The 14,011-nt window shown below is 42.2% G+C and overlaps 1 protein-coding gene across 9 annotated transcripts in view; it reads left to right on the top strand.

Moving 5' to 3' along the window:
* Positions 1-14,011, top strand: part of TENM1 (teneurin transmembrane protein 1) — a 940,180-nt gene that overhangs the window by 907,296 nt on the left and 18,873 nt on the right. For all 9 annotated transcript variants that reach the window (XM_076347340.1, XM_076347348.1, XM_076347344.1 and 6 more), the window contains 4 exons: positions 2,266-2,632; positions 4,430-4,940; positions 10,038-10,210; positions 12,555-12,790. In XM_076347340.1, the coding sequence (XP_076203455.1) occupies positions 2,266-2,632; positions 4,430-4,940; positions 10,038-10,210; positions 12,555-12,790 (1,287 nt within the window). The remainder of the gene's footprint in view (positions 1-2,265; positions 2,633-4,429; positions 4,941-10,037; positions 10,211-12,554; positions 12,791-14,011) is intronic.

Genomic DNA, 14,011 nt, shown 5'->3' with positions numbered 1-14,011 from the left:
AAGACACCAGGCATACCCGCACAGTGGGAGGAATTCAAATTATTCACTGGGCAAAGGCAGTGTGGCTGGTCCACGAAGGAAAATCAGCTATTAAGACATAGCAGGTGCTATGCAGAGTCATTATGGCAAAAATTGATAGTTTCAGCCCAAAGTTTTTATCACTAATAATCTACTTACGGTTAATCAACGATTATTTTTACAGCAGAGCGATCTGTGAAGGAGGCCGTTGAAGGTGTCTGTTTCCCATTAAAAATAATCCATTTAACTTTGATAGAGCAATCAAATGTTCTGCATTAAAGGTACATTGCAAATATGGTTTTTTTCCAAGTTTCCTGAAGATAGCCTTGTAGAGATTTTTATGCTAACTAAAGAGGTTTATTTGGTGTCCCGGTGAACTCTCAGTTGAAGCATGAGCTAACAGCAGTGTGTAAACCAGCCCTAGCACAGCGGGTGGAATCTGGGCAGTCTCACACATGCACAGAAATCAGCACCTTTATGGGAGGAATCTGTTTCCAACTGTTTCACCACATTTATCATCATTTGGAAGGACTCTACCAGTTCAGAAGAGATCTTGAACCCAACAGCATTAGTCTTAATGCCAGTTATTATGCTGTCTAGTAAAATGGACTGGGCACAAGGAGGAATTCGATTACTCCGTGAGCCTTCATAATTGTGTGGTGCACCACGTAACCACGCAGGGCGAGACACGGCAGCCGCAATGCCCTCGCTTTATTAAAACATCAATTATCAAACCAGCAATGTACTTCTGGAAAGGAGATTATTCAGGAAATACTGATGCTTGAGAAAGGGAGAGACTTGGCCTCCAGCCTGGTTCCTGAGCTGACCCCAGGCGAGCAGGTGGCTTGCGATGGCTACACACCCCACCATATGTTATTCCTCAGTGCTGAGCATTGTATTCGCATCTGCAGTCTCTAAATTCATAGATCTTTTAATTAGCACAGTGGAAAAATGAGCAAAAACAGTAACAAAATCAGTAAATGAAATAATAGAAGCTTCTGTGGCATATAAAACCGTTACATTTTAGCCTGGTATTTATTCTCTTCTGATGATTGAAATATTTAGTCCAGAAAAATTCCACTCAGATAAAAGCAGCCATCTCTTCACAAAGGGTAACAGGCAAAGCATCCCGAGACAGACAAAAATAGGCTGTCTTGCAATCTCGGTGGCTCAGTTGTTCTCTGACCTTTCCATAGACAAGCTGCAGTCCAAATCCTCCACTGGCCATTAGCTGGGGAGAGGGACCAGTCTACTCTGTTGCTGTTTCGCAATTCAGCGGTCATGCACTGCCTATTGAGCTTTCTCAACAGGAGGAATTTGAAGCTCTGGCCAGTACATGCTACAATCAGCAGCCTACGTACTGGTTGCCTTTCAGGTTGACAGGCTGCCCCACCTGTAATTGGGAGCATGTTTAATTCCTCCAGATCCTGATGCAACAGGTGTCAGACGAGTGAGGTCATTCTTCTAGCATTTCCTCCAGCATGGTTTGGAAACTTTGCTTGGTTGGCGCTCTCACCTGCATGGAAAAAGGCAAAAAGCTAACCTTAAATATGAAGAATTTACTTAATCCGTGACTGAAATACTGAATTCACAAAGCAAAATCATTAGAAGTAATTACGGCTTGGCTATTGTATCATGTGAAGAGTGATATATTGGTGTGTTATTACGTTACAAAGAATTAACGAGCTCATATTTCTTACGGCATATAAGTCTTATTAACATTTCTTGCTTAGTAAATAAATTGTGGAAATGTGTCGTACTCTTCTAGTATGTCATTTTCCTTTGGTACTAACAGTCAATTAAAGTGTTAGGACATTGACAACCTCTAACTGTTTTCCACTCTGCCAGTGTTGACTGCAACCTTGAAACAATAACATTCAGACCTGGAAAATTTTCTGGCTGATGTTGCATGACATGAAGTGTGTGTTCTCATTTGCATGCCTGCATAGGTATAACAAAGTTCCCACCTTAATGGACTTGTGCAAATACCTCTCAGAGGGTGCTAAACTACTTTTCAAATCAAGTTTTGTTCCACACTGGACCTGGACCTCAGAAAAGAGTATGCTTGTTGAAACTTCTTCTGCCAAACCCAATTAAAGTTACATACTAGAGAAGCAGTGCTGGGTGAATCCACCGAGTGCCTTGATGACAAGGTGATCAGAGATGGTTGAACGAAACTGCCTTACTGTCTTAATCATTCTTTTTTCTTTTTTTTTTCCCCTGCCTTCCCCTTAATTTTTTTTCCAGGTACGGTTAGAGTGGCCAACAGACCTCACAGTGAACCCTCTAGACAATTCACTGTATGTCCTGGACAACAACATTGTCCTGCAGATCTCTGAGAACAGGCGTGTGCGAATTATTGCAGGGCGCCCCATTCACTGCCAGGTGCCAGGCATCGACCACTTCATCGTCAGCAAGGTGGCCATCCATTCGACCCTGGAGTCAGCCAGGGCGATCGCTGTGTCTCACAGCGGGATACTGTACATTGCAGAGACAGATGAAAGAAAGATCAACCGTATACAACAGGTCACAACCAACGGTGAGATCTCTATAATCGCTGGAGCCCCATCAGATTGTGACTGCAAGATTGATCCTAATTGTGACTGTTTTTCAGGTAAGGCGACGCTAGTTATTCCCTGTCTCTTATCTGTTGAGATCCCCTGGCACAGCTGCAGATTAGCAAAGTGACAAGGGGACGGAGAGACGAGCAATGATGCAGTTTCCTTGGAAAGCCGAAAACCTTTTCAGCAGCTCTTTGTGGATTTAATCCATTGGATGTAGAGATGTGAGTCTTCCAGTTGGCACTGGAGGAACCTCAGGGTGGTCTTAGCTTTTCCTCTTTTGATGCAGAGATTGCACACTGTTCAAAATTAGCTCCAAATCTGCCTTTCTGTGTCAGCTATGTTTGCCCATGTTGAAGATGGTACCAGCCCCAGTGCAGATTGCACCTAAATGCTACTGGATCAGGCAGCCCTTCTCACCAAGAAGAGTACCAAGGTGTTTCACATCCAGTGAAAAACACTAGCTTATGCCTTCTCATCGCTTGTGTCACGCTGCACAACAGCAAAATGGTGCAAACACATAATGTTCAGAATTTCTTCTTCTTTCTGTGTTTTAAACTGGAACAGCCGGCGCCAGGCCCGTGCTGCACCACTGGACTTTCTCAGCAGCACAGCTCCTCTCCCCTGCATGCACTAAAACAAATTGTGGTGCTTTTTTTCATAAAAACATATTTCATAATGGGACAAAGGACAGCATTCCCATATACAGAGGCGTGCAGTATGTTGTCATCTTGTCATCTCTAAGAACCACTGCGTCCATAATGTCATCATAATTCTTAAGCCTCCCATTTCAAGTAAAAGGTTAATTACTGACAAGAAAACATTACGTATGTCAAGAATGGAGAGAAAAAAATGTAAACGGTCTTTCAGAGAAGGTGGGTTGCTGACCCAGCGTTACGATGATAACCAAAGCTTCATGTGCATTGCCAAGTGCTGTTGTCAGCTTCAGTTACAGCTGTGGTAGAGCAGCGCTGAAAAGGATCCTGTTCAGGGTTCCTGTTGAGGGAAACTGCCCTCAGTGCTGAAAAATTAAAAACTGTGGCAAGTCTAATGATTGTGCCAACGCTGGGTTGGTGAAAAGGCAAGGTCAGAAGACCAGCTAATTTGTCCATCTCCAAGGAAGCATAGGGTATGCTCAAAAATCTCCACCAAATTTCATTTCTCAGTCAGGAGAAGGAAAGCAATACAAACAGTAATGTGTTTTTCTCTAAGAGTGAGGTTTAATATGCTTTCTTGCTAGTTACAGAAAATCCTACTCATGTAAAGTCATTTCGATATGCATATGCAGCCCGTGATAATGCAAATATCCTCCTCAAGCCTTAAAATACACAAACCAAGTAAATTATCAAGTGATGCTGGAAGGGGTGGTTTCTCAAGGCCCTTTTTGACTATTATTCTTGTTTTGTTTTCCTGTAGTGTTGAGTTTTTAACAAGTATAAACTAATCTTTGCTTCAGTGTCATTTTAGCTGAATTACTGGGTTTTATTTTCTCTTTGTTTTATTTATAACATGATTCTAATTTAACTACATGCCAACAGACAAATAGTAGGGAATGAAACTTCAGGTGTCATTTTTTTTTATTTCACAATTTTGCCATTAATGCTTTCCTGAGCAGCAGGGTTTGGGCCTTAGCAAAAATGGTGTAAATTAGATAATTTATGTTCTTGTTTGTCTTCACTGAGACTGATTTAGAGTTGCACCAACCTTAGATAATACGGATTTAATTAGTTGGAAGAAGATACTGTTTTATTGACCTGTAAATGATACTGAGGAGAAGCAGTGTGTCAGGCTATGGGGATCAGCTTAAATGTGGACATTACAGATTACTAAAATTACCATTGCCCCTCCAGGTGATGGTGGATATGCCAAAGATGCAAAGCTGAAAGCACCTTCTTCTTTAGCGGTCTCTCCTGACGACACACTGTACGTAGCAGACCTCGGCAACGTTCGCATCCGTGCCGTCAGCCGGAACAAGGCTCACCTCAGTGACACGAATACGTATGAGATTGCGTCGCCAGCGGACCAAGAACTGTATCAGTTCTCCGTCAACGGCACCCACCTGCACACGCTGAACCTCATAACGAGGGACTACATTTACAATTTCACCTACAGCGGGGAAGGGGATATTGGGACCATCACCAGCAGCAATGGGAATTCGGTTCACATCCGCAGAGACACGAGTGGGCTGCCCCTGTGGGTCGTGGTGCCGGGGGGCCAGGTGTACTGGCTGACAATAAGCAGCAATGGGGTTCTGAAAAGAGTTTATGCCCAAGGCTACAACCTGGCTCTGATGACATATCCTGGAAACACGGGGCTTTTAGCAACCAAAAGCGATGAAAATGGATGGACAACTGTGTATGAGTAAGTCCGTGACATTAAATGCCTGATGTAAGGAACCCTATTTTAAATGAATATTGAAATTTTTTTAGTCAGTTCTAGTAATTTAAAAAGACACTGCTACTAATGCTGCATGTGCTGTTGCACAAGCTTTTACAAGAGAACACTACCATTTCTTAAGTGCCAAAGCCTGTCATATGTAAAAAGCTCTGTACGTAGCGCTCATTAAGTGCAGCAGAAACTGCCTGAAATTATACTTCATTTGCACTTTATTATTGTGAATCTGTTTCTCTAAATGAAAATATGATTATGGAATTTTTTGTAACTAAAGAAGTAGAAGCAAGTTGTGATATGAATCAGGAATTTGCAAAATTCCTGACGAAGGCAAAAAGGGGAAAATTAGCATACTCACCTGAGAAGGGAGTGTTGCAAAGGAAATTGAGAATCTCAGTGGAAGGAATATTCAAAGACAAGAGTGGACTTGTCTCTGTCAGCAGGGGAAGAGGATATATAATAACAAAAGGATATGTAATAGCAAAAGGCTATATGTAAGGGGAGTAGGAATGGCCTTGTAAGCAAGACGTTCAGGAGACCTTTGACGGGACGTCTAAAGGGCAAGACAAGACAGTTAAAGATGCAGTCAGAACGTCCCAATCTGGTCCCAGAGAGAGAACAACCCAAGAAAAAGTTCCTTTTTGATTTATAAAGAGGTGTGATGTATCAGGATTTCTCATTATTTATAATTAATTGTCATAATCCCTGTTTGAGGATGTGACAACTGATGGATGGAAATCATATGTTAATATTGCAGTATTAGTTCAGAGTCCTCAAGGAGGATAATAATGCCTGCTTTCTGCGGAGCATAGGAGTTCATGGTCAAAACCTAGAATGAAAAGCCATCCAAGTGAGATATGAACAGAAAACACGTTGAGGAGAATTCAGTTACTGCGTAAGTCACCTGGAGAGGTAGTTGAGTCACCATCATTACAGGTTTTTAGAATTATATTTTCTTAAAATGCAAGTAGGATAAAAGCAGAGAAAACTGCTGCCTAGTGCACGGGATTTTTTATTCATGGGGATGTTTTTCTATCCTGCCCTCTATTATTCTGCCAAAGACTAAATTGATAGGGAGGACATAAGTATAAATCATTAGAGAGGGCCATTTTTGACAATGTGTGGGAAAACAAAACCATACAGGGCCTTTCTGGTTCAGTTCTCATTATCAGGCATCTATTGATACAAATTTAAATTATCTCACAACAAGACAAAGCTCACTGTTGTCCTGATGCTATTTAAACACTGATCTAAGTGTTACCTTTTATAAGCAGAACTGACTTAAAATATATGCTTCTTTGTAATAATTTCAACACTGAGAGTGACCCATTTAAATCCCTACTTGAGGATGGCATCAATCCAGACCACGGACCAATGACACTTTCAAAAAGCTATTACAGTAGCTCCAAGTCATGCCTATTACTTCTTAAAATGCTGAACACCATGCATTGTTGCAGGGCCTTGATTGTTAGAGCGTGTTAGAGCAGATTATTTTTAGTTGTGTGCTTCTCAATCTCGGTATTCTTCCTCTGTCCCATTGACATCGAGTGTAAACCATTTCACACAATTATTGCTTGTTCCTGTTGCCTTCTGGCAAGTTGTTTGTTAAAGTATGACTCAAGCATAGTAAGATCTTTTAAAGGACTTCACCTGCTTGTAAGTGCCTCCCACTGTATGTAATACAGATTTCTTAACAAAGAGATACCTGTGCCTTGAAAGGATTGATATGATGTATGTGATTAACACAAGAAATTTTGCTAAATTAAACAGTTTTTCATACTTTCACAGCTCTAACTGCAGGCTAGGTAACGCTGTCCTCACTGATGCTTCGAGCTGTCCAGGCTTTGCACGACCGTGCACTTCTGCCAGTCTAGATCAGTCAGTAGAAATTAACAGAATTGCAGTTGTTAGCTCGACAAAAACAACAGCAGAACTAAATAGTGAAGTCATGTCATTAATATTTATATTCAGTCCAATATTTTAAGTCATCTTCATAATATTTTACGAATTCCTGAATGGCTGATACACAGAATGTCACCCAGTCTGCCGGAGTCAGAGGGGCAGTTGACTATAATCAGTGCTGTGATGAGCAGGTGTGCTTTCAGGAGATGCTGCGCACCTTCTGCCATAAATAGGTCATGGGGGCGTGATGGTCCTTAGTTATCCTTTAACCAGTCGTTATTTTCCAGACGGGTCACATTCTGAACTGACACACGATTTCAGTTTGAAAATTAGATTTTTCTGAAGGGGTTACTTATATGTGAATTGCTTCCGAGTCCTATATGAACATAGTGCCGGAGCTAAGAGAATTATCATATGAGCAACTTTCAAATTGCTTGGAATTGTCTTCTCTGCTTAAGCTAGATTTGCATTCACATCCAAAAGTTCAGCCCATGGCACTGTCAAGCTGAAATAGGGATGAGTTTGTTTAACAACACGTATCACACATACTTGGGAACATGAGCAAAGATAATGAACTGTTCAGAACATCTACCTATATGTCAGATTCACTCACAAGGGGAAATTATTAAGAGGTAGAAAACCGCCTACAAAAGTACTTGTCATCCATCTACTCTAATCTGATGGAATGGAAGTACTGAAAGAGCCCTTGCATAAAATTATAGCTAATGTACAATTTTCAGTCATCTAGATTTTTTTAATGTTGTATCATTAAAGCTGTAAAAGGGGAGGGGGAGCACTGGGCCTCTATTAAATCAAGGACAAGAAAACACCTGCAAGAAACAACTCTCTCTGAAAAAATTAATTAGACCGCTTTCCCTTTGAAATGATATAACTCTTAACTGTGCTACACATAGAAATGCAAATGGATTGTGAGGCTATATCCCCAAGTGTGCATTTCAAATATTGGTGAGCACTTCCTCATGTGGGTACTGAAATCAATGCAATTATTTGCATGATTAAATGGTCACTGACATGATTAACAGGGGCATAACTGGGCCCCAAATTAACATTAAGAAATATGTCATGATTCTGCCCCTATTAGTATGGGTAGGACATTGCTCCGCAGGAATTGAGTCCCAGTGTGCTACTATTCATCATGTGAAAGGTGGCAGAACCTGTCCTCGGAGGGTTGGGTTCCTTGGAGCAACCTGGAATAAAAAAAAACCCTTCAGGTGGTCACGCTGTGGTATTGTTACTGAGACACTAATCCGCATGTTCTAGAAGTCAGTGGGACCATCTACATGAGTAAGAGTCCATTGGCATGTGCTCTAGTCTCATTATAATTCAGTACCGTATCTGGCCAGCCATCCAGTAACAGTTTATCCCGTTTTCAGCTACACAGGGAGTTTTGTATCTCATCATCGGCGCTACCAGCAGCAAAACTGGATCCTTAGCAAAGATGGATCCCAAGTCTTGCGCACAAGTACATTCTAATAAACTGGCTGCATTTACGCCATAAAAATGCATGATTTGGGGATTTTTCTATGGTACGGTAGAAAATCCAAATAACCTAGCAAGCTGTCATATCTGTTTGATCAAGCAGTAAATGAAATATAACTGCCCTCATGTTCATGGAGTTTTCTAATGATGAAAAGTAGTGATCTGAGTCAATTTTAATCGCTGGGTGTGGCACCCAGTCAATTTGCACAGAACCAGCGTAAGAGTGGAATGTAAATAAGTTGCATGATGTATGTGAGGGCAGTAGGAGGTGAAAGAGAGAGAGACTATATTCTGTTTAACATTTGATTAATTTATTTGTCAAAAGACACAAGACGGTCACTAGTTCATTCTCCGGTGTGTCATTTGAAAAGAACAGCTGCTCTGTTTTTCTTTTTTATATTGGGGGAAGAGAAAAATTCCTGATTTTTTTCACCAACACTTCTTGTGACATACAGATTTTGTCTGACTAATTAGGGGGAAATAAAGATCCTAAGGAAATGATGCCAAGACATTAAAGTGAAGGACATAGCCAGATCGTCTGCTGATGTGAATTGGAAGAGCTCCATTGGAGGCAGCAGAGCTTTGCCGGTTGATACACCAGCTGAGGATATGTTTTGTGAATGAGGGGAGACAGTTAATAAACATGAAAACTTAATTATGCTTTCCTACCTGCACAAATAGGCTTCTATTTTATGAACATGAGTTGGTTTTACTCATGCAAATACATCTGCGGTATCAGTGAGGTGTCTTGATGAATAAAAATGTGTTAGCATTAATAAGGTTTTTAAGATGGAGGCATTAATATGAAACAATATCAAGCACCAAGCAATCTTGTGCATTGTTTTCCCTGTGAACCATCAGAAAGAACAACTATATCTGTAGAACTGAAAAGAAACACTGCTCCAGAGCTTTTGAATTAATTATTGACTTTTTCATAACATGGCCCGATTCACATAAAGTACCTTATACAAAAAGAATTTCTTTAGCACTGATGAAATTTAGGTGAACTGAAATGTGGTGCTCTAGATTCTGGTGCTGTTACTTGTGATGAGAAGTTCCTGCTGATTTGAGTAGGCCCGTGGGAAACGTAACACAAGAGTAAAACCCATGTAGGCAACTTAATCGCTGCAGATTTCAACCTAATTTTATCGCTATTGTTATGCTTTAGGTCCCCTTTTTAAATTCACCATTTATATTATGTACTTCACGCATCAGCAACAAAAGGCAGTTTTTGAGTGTTGCAGAATCTAAGAATTGGTTTTATTTAAACTTACGGGTAAGAAAACGCCTTTTTGGGGGTGAATGGGTTGCCTGAATGCCGAGTGACCTCCAGCGGCCGCCCTCCTGTATCACATCCCAGCGGGTTAAACCCCGACCGTCTGTGCGCAGCGCTGAAACCTCTGGCAGAAGCTGAATGATGTAGGTAGCATCTCGTACTATTCCCAGTTGTAGATTATCCAGCACCACTGAAAAAGAGTCTAAGCAGGAATTCGGATTAGGGAATGAATGCATTTTGAGTGAATAAATGGACCAATTCTTACCTTTTTACTTATTGCACAGTGTTGACAATGCTGCTTACTTTTTTCCCTTTTTTTTTTTCTTTTAGGACTATCTACAAGACAATAGTGATGTATTTTCCTGGCTCTTTAACATCATGTCTTGCAGGTACGACTCCGATGGCCATCTGACCAACGCAACCTTCCCTACCGGGGAAGTTAGCAGTTTCCACAGCGATGTTGAAAAACTGATGCGGGTGGAACTTGATACTTCAAACAGAGAGAATGTGATCACAGCCACAAACTTCTCAGCTACCTCTACAATATATACTTTAAAACAAGGTAATCAAAGCATTTCTGTTATTTCTTCCCTAATCATGACGTTTCAAACCCTAGACATTATTGCATTCTTAACTGTTTGCCAAAAAAAGACATTAGAATTAGTTCATTTGTTTCTTCCTTGCTTCAGTACAAATAGCTAGATACTACTTATAATTCTCCTGGGGCACCAATTAGAAACAAACCACAAGTGAATTCTTTTCCCCCTAGAAGAGTCCCATGGATAGATTCTAGTTATTGAAATCTCCGATGTCTCCAGGCTTTACGTGCTACGTTCTACTTCAGTGTCTGGAGGACTTAGACTGACATATAATACACGGAGCTTTGTTATTCTGAGAAATGCTGCCCAGAAGAATGACATGCTCCACTGACGTTTTAGCACTGAAACGCCTTGTTTGGCCAATGCTGTGAATTCTTTCTGGTAGTGCTGCGTCCTGGTGACAGCGCTTGTAGGAAGGAGGAAAGCATGGCCCTCCTCTGCTGGTGACTGCCTTGGGGATGAGATTTTGACTCAACCCCTGTAGATACCACAGTATTTCCCTGGCAATGTCATATCTCTCGCAAAGAATTTATTCTCTCTGCCTTAATGGAAGTGCCCCAGTGTCCTCCTCCAGATTTTGCAGATTCACCACCAAAGTTCTGGTTTCATATAGTTTAATCGACCTGGGGGGTTTTCTCCTTGTTGATTTTTTTGGTGTCAGTGGATTGTTCAGGCTTTGAGAGAGCAGGTGCTGGGAAATAGCGCTCTGATTGCCTTCCAGGTCTGCTGTAGAAAAGCTTTGTAACTCAGAGCAAACCACAGAACTTTTCTTCCTCTCAGCTTTTGAACTATAAGAAAAAAGTAGGAAGAACTCACCTCACAAGATACTCACTCATTCCTCTTCACTATTGCATTGCAGAGACAGCACTGAATATGTGGAAATAATTATATTATATTGTTGTATCACCTGTTAGGCTTTGTCCAAGTGACCCCATCTGCTCTCTGCATCCTCTGCTGACTGCCTGATTGTATGTCTGTCCTTAAATCTGAAACTCCTCAAAGTTGGTATGTTACCAAATTCTGTCTCAGGAAAGTGCTAGCACACCATGGGCACTGCCAGAAACGAACAGCTGTAGTTATTACTATACCTATCATATTTATGAATTCATATAATTTGCATATTTCCGTATCTCTGTGAAACTATCACGAAGCACCCTGTGAACAACCAGTCAGACATGGTATCCTTCCATCTGAGTCACAAAGTCTCTTTTAATGTAATGCCTATTATCTTCACTTTCTGACATACCCAGCTGTTTTCCACATATTCATGTCTCAAGAGCTGGACCGGTTACTTCTGTGTGGACCAGCTTAAAAAAAAAGGATGCTTTCCATGGTCCCTAGCTGGTATGAATTCAGTTGCATTTTAAGGGTGAGACTTTCGCTTTGTCTCTTAGCACTGAACATTCAGGCTCATGATCAAGTTGCCCCCCGGCAGCTGAGCCACAGTAGCCTCCTGCGTGCACATCCCCAGCCTGACCAAATGCAAGGCCATGTGGCACGGCTCTGCCTGCAGTGGAGGAATTACAGCACCCAGGCAAGAGAAAGGGAGCGTGCAGTGGCAGTATGCCTTTGCATCCCCTCAGTGGAGACCTGCTCTGGACCCTCCGCGTGCTTCTGGCCGTTTTGGGAGGGGGGAGGAGGCTGTGCTAGGTCATCCCAGCTGCCCTCAGCAGCCCTCTGCGGCACAGTCCTGAGCCTCTGGAGCTGCTTGCTGTGCCACCCATGCTGACCCATTCATTTTTCTGCCAACGGCCACTTCCCGGTGGGTCTCTCGCACCAGGCTTCAGGCTCGTGGCTGACCGTCACCGTGCCTGTACCCCAGGGTCCCTGGGGAAGAGGCAGAGGCTTTAGTACGGTGATACAGGGAAAAGGGACGGAATGGGAGACTGGCCATTATCCTAGACATTTTGAAAACAGCTTTCATGCTCGACCTCAGATACTCATTGCAGTCGTTCAAGCAGTACACTGTCCTGTTAACAGATCCCAATGTGCTAAAATCATCAGAATATCGGTGGTCAAAACCCAGCCTATGGGTTTACACGCTTTTAAGCTGAAAGCAAAAACTCTTTATTCCTGCTGCAGGAAACTTTCACCATGGAAATCATCAGGCCAAATGTAATAAAAAGCTCTTTAGACATGGGAAGGCCTGGAGGTCACAGGTTGCAAAAATCACACTGCAGTTGGTGTATGTTCAGCTGTCTGTAATCTAGGGACAAACAAAGCCCTCTTGCACCTAACATTTGCTTTGTAAATCTGGAGAACTGAACTTTTCTCTGTTGCCTATTTTTGGTTGTTGTTTTTTGACAGATAACACGCAGAATATCTACCGGGTCAGCCCAGATGGGTCTCTGAGAGTCACCTTTGCCAGTGGAATGGAAATCACGCTTAACACGGAGCCTCATATTCTAGCAGGGGTTGTCAGCCCCACTTTAGGGAAGTGCAATATCTCCCTTCCTGGAGAGCATAACTCAAATCTCATTGAATGGAGGCAAAGGAGGGAGCAGACCAAAGGCAACATCTCCACGTTTGAGAGAAGGCTAAGGGTAAGGCTTCCTCTTGTGTGAAGTGCAGTGTTCCCTTTGAAAGCCATTGAACTAAAATCATGTTGAAATATTCTACTGTGTAAGAAGAGCAATGGAAAGGTTGTATCAATGGTGGGCCCCAGCCATGAATTTCAAAACCAAATTCCTCCGACAGTCGCAGGGATGTTTGATCTCTGTTTGATTTTGGTTGTGAGACTTGACCTCGAGACATAATTACTTTTTTCCTTCCTCTTCTTTTTCAACTAAGAACTTCATTATGGCTTTGGAAGAAGCTGTGAGCAAAGGATGATGCATAGTTACTCTGGCACAGCAGCAGAGCTGCAGCCACATTCTGCTTCTCTCAGATCTATCGACCCTCTTTCTTCTGGGGGAAATAACAGGTGCCAGCCCCTGCCTGGGGCAGAGGGTCTCGCAGGGCACACCTTGGGTGTCCTGGCCAGAGCTTTTGCTGCAAGCCAGAGTGATGTAGAGCCTCCCTGTGTATCCAGACAGGCTGTGTGCTCTGGCCTCTACCACACGCTCTCAAACCCCCTCACTCCCTCTGGCTGGGTTACACTATGGCTCTAACAAAGAATTACTTTAACATTGCATCCATGGTTTGTTTTTATCTGTGAGGAGAACTCACAGATTACAATGACAGATGGTCAACATTCAGCATTTAATTAGGTAACAACACTAAGGCTCAAAGAGACTGCTACCTTGCAGAACAGGTTTTTTATGAAATCAGTTCTGTTTTTCACATGAATACCCCTTAAAATGCCTGTACCAGTAGTACAACTGGGAATTTTGGCCTTAAAAATACTGCATTATTAGCTACAACCTTTCTGGATAGGTATTATCTCTGAAGGTACATCTGTTAGCTCTGAAAATACAGAGATGGTTATTAAAATCTCTGGATTGTCTTTTGGTTATGAGATACTATATATTTTTTAAAAGCGTGTCATCTGTTTGGTTTTCAACGGGTCTGATCCGTCAAAAACGCAAGACTTGGATGATCTGGCCAGACTGGCCACTGCATGTGAAACACCTGTTTGAAAGGACATCTCTCAGATTTGACAGTCACAGTTACTTTGTTAGCATCTTGCAAGTGGGGAAAAGCTTCGCTTAGTTTTTCTTTCCCATCCTCTGACTGCCTCCTCTCTAGCGTAGCGTGAGTCCTCATAGCCCTGTCTAGGGAGGCAGCTGAACTTATTACAGTGGCAAACGTGTGTTAAGATGGCA

Source organism: Aptenodytes patagonicus, chromosome 9, assembly GCF_965638725.1.
Source record: "Aptenodytes patagonicus chromosome 9, bAptPat1.pri.cur, whole genome shotgun sequence".
NCBI classification, from domain to species: Eukaryota; Metazoa; Chordata; class Aves; order Sphenisciformes; family Spheniscidae; genus Aptenodytes; species Aptenodytes patagonicus.
The sequence above is the reverse complement of the archived record's forward strand: the minus strand, read 5'-3'. Positions and strand labels throughout refer to the sequence as shown.